The 19,936-nt window shown below is 39.9% G+C and overlaps 2 protein-coding genes across 3 annotated transcripts; one reads left to right on the top strand and one right to left on the bottom strand.

Moving 5' to 3' along the window:
• Positions 1–402: 402 nt before the first annotated feature.
• On the bottom strand, positions 403–5,513 carry rrp8 (ribosomal RNA processing 8). Its single transcript, XM_053422036.1, has 8 exons — positions 5,312–5,513; positions 4,804–4,921; positions 4,194–4,461; positions 3,257–4,094; positions 2,008–2,137; positions 1,813–1,919; positions 1,628–1,724; positions 403–922 (listed from the first exon to the last, which is right to left on the bottom strand). The coding sequence occupies exons 2-8, from the start codon at positions 4,906–4,908 to the stop codon at positions 809–811; spliced, it is 1,659 nt and encodes a 552-aa protein (XP_053278011.1). The 5' UTR covers positions 4,909–4,921; positions 5,312–5,513; the 3' UTR covers positions 403–808.
• Positions 5,514–6,278: 765 nt separating this feature from the next.
• Positions 6,279–19,359, top strand: LOC128439662 (integrin-linked protein kinase). 2 transcript variants are annotated; one of them, XM_053422034.1, is made up of 13 exons: positions 6,279–6,414; positions 7,840–8,076; positions 13,399–13,564; positions 14,712–14,807; positions 14,921–15,017; positions 15,125–15,208; positions 15,319–15,404; positions 15,520–15,629; positions 15,846–15,973; positions 16,174–16,295; positions 16,438–16,537; positions 17,552–17,682; positions 17,809–19,359. In XM_053422034.1, exons 2-13 carry the CDS (start codon positions 7,988–7,990, stop codon positions 17,956–17,958), a joined length of 1,359 nt encoding a protein of 452 aa, XP_053278009.1. In that variant the 5' UTR covers positions 6,279–6,414; positions 7,840–7,987; the 3' UTR covers positions 17,959–19,359. The 2 variants fall into 2 exon arrangements, with proteins under 2 accessions (XP_053278009.1, XP_053278010.1); XM_053422035.1 differs by lacking the exons at positions 6,279–6,414; positions 7,840–8,076 and adding an exon at positions 13,141–13,273.
• Positions 19,360–19,936: the final 577 nt, after the last annotated feature.

Raw genomic sequence — 19,936 nt, 5'->3', positions numbered from 1 at the left:
TCATATTAATCCCTCCTTTTTATTACTGCTTACAAATATTTGTTTAACCTAAAGTGAGATTAGAAGGGATTTGATATTAACTTCACTTTAGAACTGGCCTTTTGCATATTGGGTGTAAATCCGGAAGATTCTGGTCTTTATAGCAAAGAGACTACAGCCCCCGCACCCCCTCAACATATTGCATAGTAAATCAAAGATTACAGCTGAGACCAGCCAGGTTTGCTAAAAGATGGTAATCATTAGCAAAGGGGATGTCAGACATATTTAAATTTATATCAGGAATATGTAGGCGTCTTCCTGTTTGTTGTCTGTTTACATGTGTGGATTAAATAAACAGATCAAAGAAAATAAAGAAAAGTAACCATACACTCCTAAAGTTTTTTAACACGCTCACACCAGAGATGTTTTTAAAAGTTTGTATTTTATAACATTAACAATCGCATGTTAAAGACAACTTTAGCATTCACATGACTTGCCTTTGTATTAAATTATCTAATTACCTAAAGTGTCAAGGTACACACTCTGTGTCTTGTAGATGTGTATGCTGGTTTCACTACTGACTTAACTATTTATTTCAAATCTCCAATCGGAGAAATTATGAGTCATTTGTGCTCAGAAAGGAACCTGCAGCTGAAACAAATCATGTACATATAATAAAATCTGTGAAAAAACGAGTATCAATCAGAATATGACACATTTAAATGAAAGTATATAATTTTGTGCTGCTTAAAAAAAAAATGACTAACAGAAACACCATTTGGGAAAATGAAAGGAAACAATTTAATTTCGATGACGTTCTCTAACTTCCTCATCTCTTCTTGTACAGACAAGGCCTCAGTTGAAGTCCAAACTTCTTCACACTTTCTGGAGCATTTCCTGACTTCACACATTCAAAGGAGTAAAAATGAGTGTTCTCCGTATCCTAAAGAGAAAAAAAGAGACAAAACACAAATGATTCTTGAGATAATTAAGACTATACTTAAGACTATACTCCCGCTCAGTACTTTCACAACACCCCACATTTCCAGTTCTGTACGAGGTAAACTACTTAATTCAGGTCAGAGCTGCACAGTTTCCAGACTTAAGCCCTAACGAACAATTCATTTTCATCTAAGAAAGAACCTCATCGGCCTGTTTAGCTGCTGAATGAGTCAAAGATGTAAATCAAATTATGGATTAAAGACTCCATTTTCAAAAAATCTTTCTTATTTATTTGTTCCATGCTTTAATTGGAAATCACACCAAAACTGAAGAGCTGTTTGCATGATGTTCATCAACCTTAAATACATTTAACTGAGTAACTATGTCACAAACTATAAACCAGTCCACTGAATAGTCTGTTCTACCTGAGGCTCACTGCCATTTACTGTCTCCAGCTTTGAGCGGACACATTTTAAAGGGTAAAAGCAAATGATGATACTTGTACTCACAGTAAATACGGTTGTATGTTAAATTAAGATAATAGACAAACATGTCAAATATAGATGTTTATATGCCAGACAATCGCTTTTAGAGCTGTGATAATGCATGAGCTTACTTGTCTAATATTTAACAATGTATAAGGGAAGGTAGACCAATAAGAATCTTTCTCTGTCCCTGTAAATTGATGTCATCCTGTTTGTCTCACCTTGGAAACCATCCTGAATCCCATATTAGCCAGAGCGGTGAGGAAGCTCCGCACGTTGTCGAACCTGCTGGCTACCTCTGCTATTTTAAGCACACCTCTGCAATAATTGTGTAAAACAGTTAGACTTATAGTTTATGTACAAAACAAAAAAATGCACGTTTTGAAATCACTATCAGATCTCCTACCCCATCTTTAGGACTCGATTAGACTCTGCTAGAAAATCCGTCAGGTTGGTCCCCATGAGGGAGAGGCAGAACACGGCGATGTCCACAGTGCCGTCACGAAGCGGCACCTGCACAGACACACATAGGATGTTTCATTCTATAATAATCACACAGGAAATGTACATTCTTTAGCAAAAAAAAAAAAATCACACTCACATTGGCCATGTCACAGACTGTGACCAGGTCACAGGCAGCTGCCAGGTCGAAGCTGTGCACCTTGTTCTGCACGCTGCGAGCGATTTTACAGTCCCCGCACCCGAAGTCTGCAACCACCATAGAAGGAGGTCTGAAACAAATGGTACGTGTTAGAAATCACAAGATATAAAACAATAAGTAACATTGTGGTGTTAAAATCCTACCGAGCCGAAGCTCATGTAAAGTTCGCACAACCACAAACAGCCTATCGTTATTCACACAGCAGTTTACTGGCGTGTCAGTTAAAACACCCACAGGGCTGCATCATCTCCTGCACGACTCCTCAGTGTCACATCTTCAGCAGAGTAATGACCTAATGGAGTCTTTAGTGTTTACAGCAGATAAGATGCACACAGGACAATGAAGGCCTTAAACAGAAATATGAAGAATATCTTATTCCTAACTATTTTTGGAGATGTACAGACATATGGTCATTTTCATAACCTGACAATAAGTGCATCTAACTCATAATGATGTGATGGTGGATTTTATCAGTGTATAAATCAATGCATGGATCTAAATTCAGTGTAATTCAATGAATCGTCACATTCAAAGATTAATTGTGCAGATTCATATTCAGCAAATTACTAAAAAAAAATGTATTCCTACAGTAATGACTTACTTCTGCTGTGATGACTGAAGTCTTTGACTTTTTGTTGTACTTGCCTGAATAATAATGTAAAACCACCATCAGACGTGTGTTTTACAAAATATTTAAGTTAAATGTTAAATGTTTTAAGTTGAATTTGAGATGCAAGTATTTGTTTATATGGCACATTTTTAGTCTTACAAACCACTCTTAACTACTCCACCGTACTAATCCCAAGTCAGGAATCAAACCACCGACATTCTGGTGAGAGGATAACCCGCTCTACCTCGTGTGCTGTGTTAGGAAACTAACCAGTTACTTGAAGTGAAGCTTTGTGCCTTCGTAAAACAGCATCTTACTTTCTTCTTCTTTATGGAGCTGCATCAAATGTCTTCTGAACTAAATATTAGACCTTGATTTAGGTGTTTAGTTTTCCTCTTAGTTCATCTGTGAGACTGAGCTGGTTAAAGTTGCTGAAGAAGAACATGAGAATGTATTTGAAAGCTCTGAGAAGCTAGCAAGTGGATTTTGGAGTCATATTTCCTATTGTTGAATTCATGCATTCCCTCAGGAATCTAACAAAATCCCATTGATCGATTATTAATAATGGAGATATCTCACTTTAGCTGAATCCAGGAGATGATGGCGTCCACCGGGTTGGCGGGCCACCTCTTGACCTGTGTGGTGTATCCTCTGTGGTAGATCCAGAAGGCTTGAGGATCCTGCTTGAACATGCGCTTGGCGTCGCCGCTGGACGTGCTGTACAACACTTCGTTAATGTAGCGGAATCGAGCCGACTCCAGGCGCTGCTCCATGCGCTGCCTGAGGGAGGCGGAGCGGTCCAGCTTCACCTCCTCCTCTGGGGCCGCCGGCTCGTCCTTCGGCTCTTCGGGACTCTCTGGTTGATCTGGTTGGGCTGGTTCTTTAATCTGGAGCATTTTCCGCAGCTTCGCTCGTTTCAGAATCTGTTCTTTGCTCAGCTCAGGTTTCAGTCTTTTATTAGGTGGCTGCTGCAGATCAGCTGTGATCTTAGCGTGTTCATAACCACTCTTTGTTTTGGTCTGTGTTTCAGTCCGCTGCTTTCCCCCTTTCTGTATTTCTGGTGCACAGGATACACCAGTGTCCTCGATAGTCTGTTTCCTTTTCTGTGGTTTACGTTCTGTCTCACTTTTCTTTTTTGGACCTGCAGTGGGTTTCTTACTGTTTTTGCTGATAGATGATTCTGTTTTTACTTCTTCCTTCTGCTTGAGTTTATCTGCAGATGCTGTTTCCTTCTCTTCCTCCTCCGTATTCTCACGGAATTTATTTTTACACTTCTTCTTGTTCTTCATTTTGTTTCTCCATTGTTGTCTACTCAGCTTCTCGGCGTCGTCTGTTTTGTTTAGGTTCGTCTTTGCAGATTTGGTCTTTTCTTCATCCTTTGTCTCGCCTGCAGACGTGGTTTTTATCTTCTTTGCGACTTTAAGACAAAAGAAAACATAGTTAAATTTCACATTGATATTGTTCCGCTTCTCTGTGCATGAAAATACAACAAGCCTTTGATCAGCTCATTACTCACCAACTTTGTTGTCTTTACTTTTCTTTTTTGCCACAGGTTTCTCCTCCTTGACGCTGGGATCCAAATCTCCATTCTCCTGCGGCTCCTCTGATGTCTTTGTATGTCTTCCCTTTTTCCTCCTCTTCTTCTTTCTCTTGGTTGGGGACGAAGGTTCTTCTGCCGCATTCTCACTGTCACTGTCCTGCTGGTGGTCGCTGTTCTTCCACTTAGGTATCGATCCCAGAGTTTCCAGGGTCCGCAGCAGACTCTTCTTCCCAACCAGCTTTGACTAATCAGGGGAATATAATCGATTTTGTAATTAGTAATACAATAGAAAATATTTGGTCTTTATAAATTTTTGATAAATTCTGTGATTTCTGCATATCAAATAAGATGATTTGCTATTTTCTTCCATCATACGTCAAACTGAGTATCTTTGGGTTTTTAGACATGTTTATGAACAGATTTGAAATCGTCACTTTTGCCAAAGTTGCGATGGATTTATTTGTCGTAACATACACAAAATAGTTATTTGGTTGATCAAAAAAACAACACATTTAAATGACAGATATTACTGATATAACACCAATACTCGAACTTTTATCAGGTGGAGATGGTATTTTTTTTTTACCTTGACATGAGTGCCGTTGTTCACTTTCTCTTTGCCTTTACAGACAATTTTACTCTGAGTTTGAGCATCTTGGTCATCGCTCCAGTCTTCCTCCTCATTAAACATGTTTCCACCAGGACTGTAATTATAACACACACACACACACGCACGCACACGCACACACACATACACAAATCAGTATATAACGTACCTCTAGAAATAACAGATACATCTATAGATAACACACACATCTGTAAATACCAAATATCTGTAAATAACAAACCAACATCCATATATAACATACACATCTACAAATAACACACACTTCTGTAAGTAGTACACACATCTACAAATAACACACAAACATCCGTATATAACATACACATCTATAGATAACACACACTATGTTTGTAAGTAATACAAACATTTGTAAGTAACACACACATCTGTTAATAAAATACACATCTGTGTGTACGTGCTGAGGATCAGGAAACCCTCCCAGTGTCACTCTTCTCATTCAGTTACTCACCAGTCTCCTGTTCACCAGTTTGTTGCGTCAGTGTCGCTGTTCGCACACAGACGTTTTATTTAATATCATTAATATTTATAATCTAATATGTATCCACCGTGAATGTATTGAATCTACATTCAGTAACTTCGGTCGTTTCTTGTCAGAAGCCAAAGCCACGTTGTTTCCTCGAGCACGAACCAAACAGAAGTTCAGGCGCGATTGGATGACGTAGGGAAACTAGAGATTCATGGGAAATGTAGTTTTCCGCAGCTCGGAGAGACGACAAATGTAGTTGTAGCTAACTAGCTAGATAGATAGATAGATAGATAGATAGATAGATAGATAGATAGATAGATAGACGAAAGATCTACTACAAACCTGTCACTGCAAAGAAGTACGTGCTAACAGAAATATTGATAATAAAAATACTTTAAGTACAAGGTGATTGAAAGACACAAGTAACTGAGAAAGAGTATTGAAGCTAAATATAAATGCAGGTTTTAAGATTAAAAAAAATGAGGCTATACAATTTGAGCAATAGACTAACATAACCTGTCAAATGATGGCACAGCAGATGTAAGTGTATTACAAATAGTGAAAACAGTGCAAGACCAGGAGAGACTTTCTTTTCCTTTTTGGGGTATTTCTAAGCTGTTTGATATTATTATTGTTTACAACCTTATTATCGCCCCTCAAGGGATAAATAAAGTTGTTTTTAATTGATTTGAATTCTGCTTAAATCGAATTAAACCTTTGAAGAAAATAGTGAAAACAGTGCAAGGGTCAAACTTTCTTTTCTCTTTTCTCTTTTCTCTTTTCTCTTTTTTTTTATCCCAGGCAGTTAATCATTATATTTTATTTTAATTTAATTGTTTACATTATTGTTTCTGGTTAAACCTTGTTGGACCTATTAAAACAAAGATTAAATAAACATGACCTGAGGGTGTGAATACTTTGGAGCCTCCTGCAGTTCTGCGGGCCGCCTGTAGAGGGCGGGCACGTACGGTACGTTGGCAGTGAGGGTGTGGACGTCGTCGCCCACAGTCACTTGTGGAGATAACGTAACGCTGCTAATAACTTCTGCTCTGGCCGCGTTTCACTGAACCAGACGAGCACACCCGGTAGGTTTAACTTCTATTTCATTAATGTTCCACTTTCACCTGCTTCCACTTCACCAACAAGCAGCGGAGGTTCCAGTCTCCCTCATTCTGCGTCAAGTGAAACACTGAGACTGTCCGCGGCGTCAGTTTGGGTTGTTAGCTTGTTAGCAAAAAGAAAACCTGCCTGTCGCTCCTGAAGTCAACCACAGGAAACTGCTTCATGTGTGGAGACATTACAGTTCCATCTGTTTCATCTACTCGTCTACTCATCTAGTTAAAGCCCGTGTGTGATGTTCCTCTGGAGCTGGAGAGAGCACCAGGGGAGCTCAAGGGGCTGCTCCTCTGAGTTAGCCCCGGATAGCAGGGCAGCTAGCCGGGGCTGCTTCTACTGCTGGTGACTGGGACCGATGAGCTCATTCCTGCGAGTCCAGGTTATTGCAGTGTTTATGTTGACTGCGTGAAGTATGAATGGAGATCAGGCTCCTTCTGTGGAAACTATGGATGTATGACGAGTTGGCCTGCAGCTGGAGTTTATCTGTAGCTGCTATGCACATCTGTAATGTGTCCCCTCACTCATAGGTGTTGTAATTAAAACTGTATAAACTTGTTCCATTCTGTTGCCTGAAGTTATGTCTTGCACTTGTGATTTTCATACAGCCAACTAATATATTCATTACAGTTCATATACTGTGTGACATGTGAATTATGAATGTATGGTTTTCACACTGCGTTCTCTCTATATCTGCTGTCTTTATTTAGGTAGTTTATTTACACCTTGATGGTCAAATCAGGTTGTAAAAAACATAATTCCACCTCTTTCTTCAAAAAGGGTCAAATCTAGGCAGAATAGACTTATCGAAATGTCTATAAACTCAAGGTGAGGTCTTTTATTTTGTCCGTCCAGTAGTTAAAATACCCAATTGTGCTCAGTCAAGTGTCACAGAAGACAGTGGAATGCTTTAGCTGAAGCTGAACAAGATGTTTTATATGTTTTACTTATTTCTTACATAATGTATGGATTGCTTAAGAAAACGTACAGATACACATTCTAATGATAAAACAGCTGATTGATCAAATAATTGTTTCGGCCCTAGTGTAGATTGTAAGGAATCATAGAAATGATCATAACACTAGAGACGAATACACTGGTAAAACTCTGGTGTACTGTGTGACAGTCATGGCCAACTGTTGTGAGTCACAATGCTGTAATCTGCATACCCACCCAGTATGACTGTGGTGGATAAGATTTCTCAATACGTGGTTTCTTGTTTGCTTGATTTTCTTCTATTAGTTCGTACAAGAGGATTAAATGTGAAAGGATATACGCAGATTGGCTTACAAAGTCAAAACCAGTTGCCTGTTTCAATGTTGTGTCTGATTTGTGGACCTGGCCTCAGAAATGTGTTTTAACAGCAGCTTCCCTGTTTGTGTCCCCTTTTTGTTCAGGGTTGTTGAAGAGCCGTTGAGCAATTGACCGTGTCCCTCGCTGTCCCAGATGAGGGACTGATGCTGGCCAGGACTCTCCTGAACCCTTTGGGCCGCCTCTCTCAACTGTTTACTTCGTCTTAGGAGAAGGAAGAACACCCCGGCCAAAATGGATGACATCTTCACGCAGTGCAGGGAAGGCAATGCCGTCGCAGTTCGATTATGGTTGGACAATACGGAGAATGACCTCAACCAAGGGTGAGTCGAGGTTCATTCCTTTATCTGTTTTCTTGACACTGGGATGTAAATAGTACCCAGAATTTGCAATTCAATTGTATGCAGGGGGTAATCCAATAAATATATGTAATGAAGAATTTGCAATGCCAAAATAGCACACAGTTCTTCAAAGATTAACTTGTTTCAAGGAGGGTCTTGTCGTCATTAAGGATTTGTTTAAAAGTATTGCTTATTGCCTTATTGATTTAATATCCACTTTAACAAAATTTCTATACAGATTAAGTATTCTGGATGAGTTTCTGACTGGCCCCAACATGACTTTGTGATGCTGGATAACGTGAACTTCAACAGAATCCGCTTTACTACATTGCCACTGCTTCCTTTTTAAATGTAGTACTGTGCAGGGGGAGATCGCGCCTTTTCACTCCCCAATTAGATTTTGGCCGGAGACTGAACCCATTTCCGTGTGGACCCGTGTTTATGCCACCGGAACAATTCAAAAGCGTGATGTTGAACAGGAAACATGCAGTGATGGCAGAGTTAGTCACGCTTGGTGTTGTTGTGGCAAGTTCAGGCTCCACAGAAGCAGAAAAAAGACTGGACGTCTGTGGGGATTTGTGTAAGAAGAAGTTGCTGAGAATACGACAGGCTTCTATAAGATAAGACAAGTTCACCTCACAAAGTATTTGTATGATAGTTTCAGATAACCAGTTAGTCCTGAGATTCTTTTGTATCCTCAGTTGACTCTGCAAAGAAACAAAGCTTGACAGAACCCGTTGCCGGTCGAGTTCTGGTGACCACCCAGAAAGCTTGTTGGTATTTGTTTTCAAAGCAAGCAAAGATGGAAGTAATGAATCTAATTCTTCCTGTCGGCCATGTTGTGTTGAGTTCTTCTTGTTATCTTTACTTTTTTTGGAAAATAGCTCTAAAACAATTATAATATGCAGCTTGCAAGTACTAAATCAGTGTTATGAGACTGCATGATTACATTAGGCCAGTGTGGGTGCACGCATCCTCACATGGGCCTCTCCCATTAGCTGATTACATGTCAAGTTCCCTTTTCTGGATGATATATCTCAGCCAGTGGGTGGAACCGAATTATTCTAGACTTTTAATTTCCCTTCAGATCCCCTTTCTGGATTTAGGAAACTCACTTTATTCTAGTATATCAGACCCCCTTTAATATTTTCTGTACTGCTGGCTGGGTGACAGTGTGTTTACACTGATGTAACTCCCAGACAAAGTGTGGTAGTGGAATGCTGCATCTCCTTACAAGGAGTAACACACATGCCTTAAGGGAACCATTTACCACCTTCAAAAACTGAGAGACAGGGGGGAGGAGATTATTGTAGTGGGCTGGAGTGGAACAGTGTATGTGTGTGTGTGTGTGTTGGGGGTGAGGGGGGGAATAGAGATATTTCTTTTCTAAAGAGGAATGCACAGTAAGCCAAAGCACATCACCTCCCCTCCTCCACTGATGTCTTTCTGGTATTTATCTCCCAGAGGTATTAGATAGCTCCGCTCATTTCCTTTCCAACGTTTCCTCAAAGTTTTCAAAGACTTAATTGCAAAGTTTAATATCCTCCCAAATGTTTACAGTGCAGTTATCAAGCCTGGTCTTCTCTGAATATTAATGGCTCAAGCTCAAGTGGAAATATTGTCTGCACTTCAGCCTCTGAGATGAATCACTATAATACATTTATTCTTATATTTAAGTTTTTAAACTTGATCAGACCAAAACCATTTCCCGGAGCTATAAAACATTGGGAATAAAAAATACACACTGGATTAATTGAGGAAATAGTTGGTTTATTAATCAATGATGAAAATAATTGTTTGTGCGGCTCTTTTTGGAAGAAAACAGAGTTTATTGCAACTTTATGGGTTATCTCCTCTTTGGTCTCATATGGACCTAGGTCTCTTCTCTTTTTGTTTTCTTTGGCTCACAAGTGTGCACTCGTGATAGTGATGGCTATCTGTGTTGAGCCTCATCAACATGTATGTCAAAAAAATCCCTGCACATGTGTGAGTCATAACTTAAGCCAACTACACTTCCCTTTCTGCAGCTATGTTGGTTCATGAGACAAAGAATCAGGTTTAGTACATGTTTTAATTGTAAATCTTACTTTACATCACACTAGAGCCGCATCCATATTTTATCTTTTGTCCTACATTATAATAAGAAAAAATATTTTGGGGTTTTGAACTGTTGGGTCAACATTAGATGATGATAATTTCATGACGTCCAAGAACAGTACACATTTAAGCAACTACTGTCCTCTCAAGTGTAGTGTAGTTATTGTCTATAGTCTTCTACAGTACTGGCAGTGGTCAACATAAATATTGGTAGTGATTAGTCAGCTGCTGTCTGATCTTCTTATTTACAGTATTGATCCATGATTGTAGAGCAGCTCCATCGACTTGAGTCTGGGGTAACTGGTTTATTGTATTTCAGTGATGTTTATGTGAATTAATCTTCCCTCAGCTTTGGCCTGTTATATGACCTGGTGGGGATGTTGGGCCCGAGACATACAGGGTGCAGACAGGCGCGCTTCCTCTCACTTTTCCGTCTGCTAAACTGAGCTCTGATGGCAGGTGGAAATGCCTGACATAAATTACCACAGCCAGAGTGGAGGGGGTGAGCAAAAGAAAACCCTGGCACTCAATTGCCTTTGGGTTGTGTGGATGAAGCCAGCTTAAAGGGAAAATCTATCCTATAAAAAGGGTCCCTGAATAGAAATGCACATAGAAACCAGAGGGCCGAGCCTCACTTGCTGTCGCCACAAAAGCCCATTTCAACAGTTTAAAGTGGACTGGTGCTGCCTGGTTCAGCAAATACTCATCAGTCAATAAGAGGATGAAATGAATCAGATGATGTAAAATTACAGGATAAGATAACATGTTTGCTGTTGTAACTGAATATTGAATAAAGTGGCATACTCTGAGGATTACTGTAATCAGTTATGTGCTGTGACGGTGAAGTGCTTCTGCAAAACCAGTGAGCAAAATGTAATTAAATTTGGCTCGTGTTATTTTGCAGAACACTAGACTGCTTTAGTCTAAATTATCCTGCCACCGTTTCATAATAACCCAAAGAAAAACTATTTACGCTTCTCATAATAATACAAAAGATCTCAAATTTAGTGTTTTATCTTTGCTCTCTCCCTTTCTCTCTTTCGCTCACTCCCAAACACAATGAACATATCTGTTATAGTGAGACTGGCCATCGTTGGTACTGGGAGAAATCCCACTGCAGCTGTTGTCCGTCATAAAATCCATAAAGTGTTTTACAATCATTAGCAGGCAGGCAGGACTTAGTAGTTTGCAAATTAGCCCTGTGTGTTCCCACACTGTCCATGCAGTTCTCACAGGACAGTGGAACACCGGCCCTGCAGTTTACTGGCCGTTTTAGCTGTTCATGAGTATCTGCTGCAGGACTGGGCTCACGGAGATCATACAGATGAGCGAGATGATATTTACCTTCATATGTGCAATCTTACTCCTAAAGAATACAGCCTTTAAGTTAGTCATAAATCCACTTCCCCCTGAACACATTTAAGAGAGCCTGTGGGGAGTTTTTGTCTCATAAGCGTTAGCTAATTCGTTTTTAGGATTTGTCCTTTTCGTCCGACAGGAAATTGCTCTGGGAGCAGATGTGGTGTGCCTGCAGTGGGTCACCGAGATACACAAATAGCTGTGTGTTGTGGGACTGAGGGTCTCTGTGGGGCTCTTGATGCTGTTTAGAGTCGAGCTCTGCAGGATGTGTGAATACAAGCCAGTGAATTGGTGGTGGGGGATCAGAGGGTTCAAATTCCTGCAGATTCATAATACTCCCTCAGTTCACAGATTGCATTATTATGCTGTCTGCCCACTCATATTTTCAGAAAAACAAAAAGGGTTGTCCACTGTCTTTGCCGAAAGAATGAAGGACCTGTAGAATAGTTAAGAGTATATCACCAGTCCAATCCAGCTGCTTTATTGATACAGAGAGGGAATTTGAGGATGGGGTTGAATGTGAAGACAGGGGGGGCAGAGACTCTACAGAGAAAGAAAACTTTGTATGAGAGGATAAGGTGACCACAGCCACGGAAAGAGGGCAGAGAAATGACACACAATCACACACAGCAGCAGCCAGAGTGTTTGCATGTGCAGCACAGCTGAAGGAGGTCTCACTGGCCTTTATAAGGACAGTAACTAACGCTCGGCCTACTGTTCTTTCCTCATTGACACTGTCACTCATCTCTTGCTGAGTCATTATCGCTCTGTCTTGATCTCGTTTTCTCTGAAGAGTCGCACCATTCGTCACTCTGTCATGTAGTGAAGGCCACTGTCCTACATGTTTCATTGCTCTTGTCACTGAGACAAAGAGGAATGATGAGTGCCAGCGGCCTGTTAGCTGCTGTTTCAGTTGTGAGTCACACCGACTTCCTTTTTAGAGCGAGACAATTACAGAAATACCAAGGAAATTCTTCTTTACTCATGCCCATAGCTCAGTATAGAATCAACACATCGTTGAATTTTTAGATAAATGCAAAAGTTCTATTGTTAACTGCAATATTGTCAAATTTTCGAAACGCCTCTCTGTCCAACATGACAGACTTTAACAGCATGCTACTTTGAGTGCTAAAAAGGAAAATAAAATAAAACTGACTGGTAAGAGTTACTGCACATCTGCTCTAGTAGATTGTATTGCATTGGTTTTAGATAGTTATACCATATTGCTGTTGCAAGTCTTATCAATTGAGGTATTCTTTAAAGCTTGCAGTTGTATACTCTGCATTTGGGCCAAAACAAAACAGCTAATTGAGGTAGTATGTACAGTTAGGACAACCTCACTACATTCAAATACTCAGGACTAGTCAATTGACTTGTCTGTACTTGTAAGGCCTTTAGGAATCGTCAGCTGATGTAATTCCAGAGCTGATACATTCTCCGGCTCTTTAAACCTTATGGTAACACTCATTCACTGGCTCTCCGAAGCAACGGATGATCTACAAAGCAGGCAAGGATGTAAAATGAATACAGCTTCCTGCATAAAGTGTCCACATTCTAAAATGTCATAATGTAATCGCAGTTAAGGGGAACTGTGAAAAACCAGGAAGACCATTTTCAGATAAAACCGCACGTCTGCTGGGCAGAAATGAAAAGCAACCCCCCACAGGAGTGGTGGTGCACATGAATACACTTCATGTGGATAACTGAGGGGCTGAAGTTTTTGGTATACTCCCTTAAGTCGTACTTTGTTACTTTTTCTGTCCGTTTGTTTGGGAGTTATTATAATTCCTTGCTGTGCTGAAGGTTTTTGTGTAGCCTGTGCTCAACATGATTGCTCCTCTCTTATAGAGATGACCACGGCTTCAGCCCTCTCCACTGGGCCTGTAGGGAAGGACGCTCCAGTGTGGTGGACATGCTTATCATGAGAGGAGCTCGCATTAACGTCATGAACCGTGGAGATGACACACCTCTTCATCTTGCCGCCAGCCATGGGCATCAAGACATTGTGGGAAAGGTGAGGCTTGTGTAAACACTGAGGCACAAAGTTTTATTCTTCCTTTTACTGATGATTAACACAGTATAAGCTGCATCTCAGACATTAGAACCTGACCTAACACTCTATCTATGGTTTATTTTCGAATATTTTCTATATTTAGGGTTTTGAAATCTTCACTAATCACTTAGGTTTCAGATTTCACTTGAATATGTCTCTTTCAGTTTGCCTGATAAATACAGGATATTATGAATCCTAAACTGATGTCATCTGAGCAGTGATTACACAAACAAAGGTCTTGCCTGTTCTTGCAGTTTTACCATCAGCATTTTTTATTTGAAGGTAGGGCTGACTAGTTAAGTTCTTGGCGTGAAAAAGTCTTAATGGCTGCAACTACGATTCTCAAATCAACAGCACTACTGCATTATGTTTCAATCTATAATCTACTGCCCTTGTTTTATAGGAGAACAAGAGATTTATGATTTTTCAAGGATATTCTAAACAGAGAATGGTACAAGTGCATCACCTTCAGGGTGAATTTTTTTCATTTTGACCCATTGAAGTTAAATCAATCAAATTTTTAAAACACAATCTGCACACAATCAGTAGCTGCAGTACATGGAGCTGTGTCCCTGTGTCTGCACAAGCTCCCCTGCAGAAAAAAAAGACTCACCTGCTCTCCTTTGTGTTTTTTAAGAGACCTCTCATGTTTAATGGTTTGTTATCCACTTGTTTAATTTTGGAGATGCAACATAAAGTTTGTCATGTGACACGCATGTGGTATGTAGTTGTCAATTTTATGAAGTAGAGTGTTTTAAGCAGTTGTAGTTGTTAAATTGAAAAACAAAATGTGATCTGTTAATAATTGAATTCAAAGGCATTCATGTTTGTCAATGAAGGAAAGATAAAGACAATCTGTACGTGAGTTCTTGACACAGCACTGTTGCCACGATGTGAGGATTCTGCTGCAGTGTCTGATTTAGAATAGCTGCCAGGCAGCTATTGAGTTTAATATTAGTCGTGTCTCAATACCTCTGGTATGTGTCCACAGGCAAGATAAACCTCCAGGATTTTTCTTGGCAGCATTAACTCTCATCTCTGTATACAGCCCAAACAAGATCTGACCGGCCTTGTTTTGCAAATAATCATTGGACTTTCTTTCTTTTAGCTGATCCAGTGCAAAGCAGACACAAATGCAGCCAATGAGCATGGGAACACACCAATGCATTATGCCTGCTTCTGGGGCCAAGACAAAGTGGCTGAGGTTAGTGCACCCCCTAGTGGTGTGTCAAAGGAGGCTTCTCTTCTTCATCTGTCAATTCCCATCATGATAACCATTAACAAATGTCACTGAAACAACTCTTCCCTCCTTCCCAGGACCTGGTGACTAATGGGGCACAAGTGAGCATCTGTAACAAATATGGTGAAACTCCCCTGGACAAAGGCAAACCTCACCTACGTGAACTCCTAAGAGGTATCCCAACTACACATGACAGCAATAAATTCCATGAGTTTCAGTATCAGCAATCCATGGTTCTGTTTTATGGCTGTGTTGACTTTTCAAATTTTTCCATCAACCAGAAAAGGCTGAGAAATTGGGACAGAACATGGTTAAAATCCCTTTCAAGGACACATTCTGGAAAGGCACCACCAGAACACGACCCCGTGAGTCTTGGTTTTTCTGTCAACATGGTGGTGTACCAAGCTTCACATACATAGTGGAGTCTGGATCCGAGCTCCAACTTATGATACGTGTCTCCATCTTGTGTTTGTAGGCAATGGCACTTTGAACAAACATGCAGGCGTCGACTTCAAACAGCTTCATCTCGTTGCTAAACTAAATGAGAACCAATCAGGAGAGGTAATATATTCTTGTTTTCAGGGTTTTATTGTACTGAATATTCATGCAGAACTAGTAACTATCACTTAAAGGTACATGTCATTCACTCCCCTTTTTCTTTTTCTCTTGTCTACAGTTGTGGCAGGGACGCTGGCAGGGGAACGAAATTGTTGTTAAGGTGCTAAAGGTGCGTGACTGGACCACGAGGAAAAGCCGAGACTTTAATGAGGAGTATCCCAAACTCAGGTTATTATTTAACCCTGTTTTATTACAACCTCTCTGTTCTGTGCTTCTGTTGTTTTCACTCATTTGTTTGTTTGCATTGTGCTGAACCAAAATGTATTTTTATTTATTTTTGGTGTCGCATCTCACACAAGTCGTCTGTTTATGTCAAATCCTGTGTGGATTTGTCTGTCTGTCTGTCTGTCTCTCCTGTGTCCATCCCTCTGGGCTCCATCCCAGGATATTTTCCCACCCGAATGTCCTGCCCATGGTGGGAGCATGTCAGTCTCCTCCCGCCCCTCACCCCATCATCATCACACACTGGATGCCTTATGGCTCCCTCTACAACGTGCTGCATGAAGGCACCAGTGAGTACTTCTGCTCTGGTCACAAACACTGTACTTGTCACCGGTTTCTGTGGTTTTTGGAGATTTGTGATTTATTGCATTTAGATATTTGTCATTATGTTGCCATCTCTTTCTGCAAAGCAGGACATTTGACTGTTAACCTGCTATGTGGTGAAAGCTCCAAGTGGCTGAAACCTGTTATTGTTTCCTCCTGCCATCAGACTTTGTGGTGGATCAGACGCAGGCAGTGAAGTTTGCTCTGGACATTGCTTGTGGAATGGGCTTCCTACACACACTCGACCCCATGATCCCTCGCCACTTTCTCAACAGCAAAAGTGTTATGGTAAGTGGAAGTTGTGGTTTTTAGCCCCAGAATTTATACAGTTGTTGTACATAAGAGACTTATAAAAAGAATGTGTATTGCCCCAGAAAATGTCTGTTACACTTAAAAGTGACATCTCACTCGGTGGTCCTTGTTTCCACAGATAGATGAAGACATGACAGCCAGGATCAGCATGGCAGACGTCAAGTTCTCCTTCCAGTGTCCTGGCAGGATGTACTCGCCTGCATGGGTAGCCCCTGAGGGTAGGCATCACTCATACAGCACAGATCTAAAGTGACAGCAGAAGCCACACAAGCTCGTGCTTGAATGATGGATGCAGGCTTCTCTCAACTGTCTCTGAGCCAAATGTGATCTTCAGCAGACTTCCCCTTGAGATACAGTGAAATTCAAGCAAGATGGAAACATAAACTGGTTATGAGATGAGAAAATAACCAGGGAGTTTTTGTTGCAGTGAGGTTTTAATTTTACAGAAGAGTGCGTTGTTCATGATGGTTGTTGCTAGACTGAATATAAGAGAGATGTGGCCTTCAGTTGCCATAGAAACAGCCTCCATACTGTAGGTATAATGGGAAGTGAACTGTGAGATTGAGAGCACAGTGTTGCTGTTGATAATCTGCAAATATATATAAATTTGGATTGGGTAAAAGTCCAAACTCATCTTTATAACTTTTACAATTTATAATGTAACAGATGGAAAGTAAATTATTACATTCCACAATTAAATAATAAATAGCAGTGAATTTTAATCCTCGATATAATGGATATTCTAATCAAAGCTACATGTGCGTCATGATTTATGTATGAATTTATTTCTGTTTAATGCAAAATGGAAATGATTGAAACTTGGTCACTAGAATGGCACTCAGTAAAGTGCATAGCTCCCAACAGTCCCCTTAAATTAAATCAAGCCACAGCATATTGCACATTCTTATCAGTCTAAATTCCGTCAGTTTTTTTCATTAAGAGCCATGAATTACTCCCTAGGAAATCAATGAAAATATGAAAAATGTAAATGCATTGCTAAGGAAGATTTGTCCAGATCTGGGACATATTACTAACAGACTGGGGTGAAAACATAACCTCCTTGGCAGAAGTAATAATATCACACCAATCTAATATAGAACTAGTTAATAGTTTGTATTTTTCCACTTCCAATGCGCACACCTGAAGGTGTTGACTTAACACTCAGCTGTACACACAGTCTGTTGTGTGTTTGCTTCATGTAACTCTAACTCGTTTCTGTTTGTGGTTCCCAGCCCTGCAGAAGAAACCAGAAGATATCAACCGCCGGTCAGCAGACATGTGGAGCTTTGCTATCCTGCTGTGGGAGCTGGTGACCAGAGAGGTTCCCTATGCGGACCTGTCCAACATGGAAATAGGCATGAAGGTTGGTTGAACTGTTGCTCATTAGATAAAGAGTAGACTGAGTAAAGTTAACTATTATTAATACGTTTAATTCTCTATCTGTCTACAAATGTATCTTAATCTAATGTCTGTCTGTTTGGGCCTTCAGGTTTCCTTGGAGGGTTTGAGGCCCACTATCCCCCCCGGCATCTCACCACACATTTGCAAGCTCATGAAGATCTGCATGAATGAAGATCCAGCTAAGAGGCCTAAGTTTGACATGATTGTGCCAATTCTGGAAAAAATGCAGGACAAGTAAAAAGAAAAATCCCCGCCTGCCATCCTGTACCGAAGCGATGATTTACTGGATATCTTTCTCCAGATATCCCTCAAGATGTGGTGGTGTGGTGCTTACCAGTATTGCCTTAAACTCTTTTGTCTAATATTGCATTCAACGCCTCTGTAGCTTCTGAGATGAATCCAGCAGCATCACTACTTTTATGTTGTTTTTGTTCTCCTTTTTTTTTTTTCAATGATGCATCAATTTTTTATTAGTATTCTCATCTTTGTCACTGATCTGCTGAAACTGTTTTCACAGGAGCTTGATATTGCCTGTTCGTCTTTTTAAACTGTAATCATGTGGACTGAGTACAATCTTATTTAAGGGACTGAATAACATGTGGAAGTCAGCATGAAAGTTTGCTGCATTGCCTCAGTGGATTTCAGGCCTTATTTTTATCAGGACTTTTAAAAAGTCACCCCTCCAGTAACCGCTCCTTTTATAATAAAAGTAAAGAAATAACACATTAACCCAAAACTTGTCTTGTTGGAAAAGTTTGTTGTGTTGGCAACAAACTACCGTTTATGCACCTGGGGCGAGCATGTCAGATGTCTGAAACCAATTTATAAGAAAATGTATATGAACTAGTGAGCGTTGCCCATGAGAGTGCAAACAAAAGCAGGATTGTGCCATTAAGCTTGGCTGTGCAGTGATATGTTGAGCTTAGGCTGTCTTGAGCATTGGTCCCTGACTGTATCCTGTACAAAACTGCCTATACAATCCTTTGTTAAGTTTTAATTTCAGTGAAGTAAAAAGTCAGAATCTATTATTTCAGTCATGGCTGGTTTTCTGTTGATAAGTGTAATTAACTAGATTACTCAAACATCCTTCTGTAATCTGTTAAACTCTGTTTTAATATGATTTGAAGATGCTAGCTGTACTAGCAAATTAGTAACATCTGCCTGTTTCATGATGTCCTGAAGTGTTTGTACTTCACTTAAGACTTATTTTTATGTTGAATAAGTGTACTATCATGATTAAATACTGCAACGACTGTAAATTACTCATGGATGTCTTTGGTACAGATTGAATATGTTTCGGTGTCAAGAATGGGATATGCCTTACCTCCAACTTTTGCAGCTCCATCAATAGCTGCTGCCAACAGGAGGTGACAGGGGCATTATGGGTGTGATAATAACATCTTTCAAACTGCTCTGTTGTCTTCTCACTTGTTTTTATTATGTTGGGCCTTTATAGTACTTCTGAATTTATATCAATCTCATTTGGGTTGTTTCTTCTATCTGTATTGTTCCTGTGCCTCCACCAGCTTGCTCGTTTGTGCCGAATGTCAGCGGTTGAAGCCAAAATCAAGAATGACTTATACAAATGTATGTATTTATATATAAGTATATTAAAAAGGAAAAGTATGGGAAACTTGAATGTGTGGATTTTTAGTGGAAGCATTAAAGAAGCAGCATCACTATCATATCAATAGTATTAACTGTTGGTATTTAGCTTAGTATTGTAGTGGGCTAAAGTGACATGCTTTCAGTGGTGACTGTTAAATTACCAACAGAATGAATGTTTTAATGAGAATTATGAAATATATTTACCAGCTGAAATTAGTGATCATGAATCCAGGACTATTGCCAATTTAGAACAATAAGATTGTATGGCCTTGATTTTACAATGGGGGTGACGGTCTGATGGAAATCAAGAAAAGTAATTTAATTTGAAGAAAATGTTTTCAGTCCATTTTCATTATTAAAATACAGAAAACTTGTTGAGTGAAGTTAATATCTGACTTTCATTTTTACCTCTAAGACAAATGCCATTTGAAGAAAGTGAAGTGAAAATATCCCTTTTATCAGCAAGGTTTAATTTAAACCACCATGAATAGTGCCAATGGGTTATTTATTTTACATTAGTTTGGCTTTCATAATTAACTCATAAAGGTGTCTTAACTTTCTTAAAGGTTCAGTGTGTAGAATCTAGTGACATCTAGTGGTGGACTTGA

The sequence above is a fragment of the Pleuronectes platessa genome, chromosome 5 (assembly GCF_947347685.1).
Source record: "Pleuronectes platessa chromosome 5, fPlePla1.1, whole genome shotgun sequence".
In the NCBI taxonomy this organism is placed as follows: Eukaryota; Metazoa; Chordata; class Actinopteri; order Pleuronectiformes; family Pleuronectidae; genus Pleuronectes; species Pleuronectes platessa.
The sequence above is the reverse complement of the archived record's forward strand: the minus strand, read 5'-3'. Positions and strand labels throughout refer to the sequence as shown.

Bases quoted from the DNA above. Each gene is read 5' to 3' on its own strand.
- rrp8 (XM_053422036.1), bottom strand. From the start codon at position 4,908: ATGTTTAATGAGGAGGAAGACTGGAGCGATGACCAAGATGCTCAAACT. The intron at 4,095-4,193 runs GTGAGTAATGAG...TTTGTCTTAAAG, and splicing joins AAGTAAAGACAACAAAGTTG to TCGCAAAGAAGATAAAAACC. The intron at 1,725-1,812 runs GTAGGAGATCTG...CAATTATTGCAG, and splicing joins AATCGAGTCCTAAAGATGGG to AGGTGTGCTTAAAATAGCAG.
- LOC128439662 (XM_053422034.1), top strand. From the start codon at position 7,988: ATGGATGACATCTTCACGCAGTGCAGGGAAGGCAATGCCGTCGCAGTT. The intron at 15,405-15,519 runs GTAATATATTCT...TCTTGTCTACAG, and splicing joins ATGAGAACCAATCAGGAGAG to TTGTGGCAGGGACGCTGGCA. The intron at 16,538-17,551 runs GTAGGCATCACT...TGTGGTTCCCAG, and splicing joins TGCATGGGTAGCCCCTGAGG to CCCTGCAGAAGAAACCAGAA.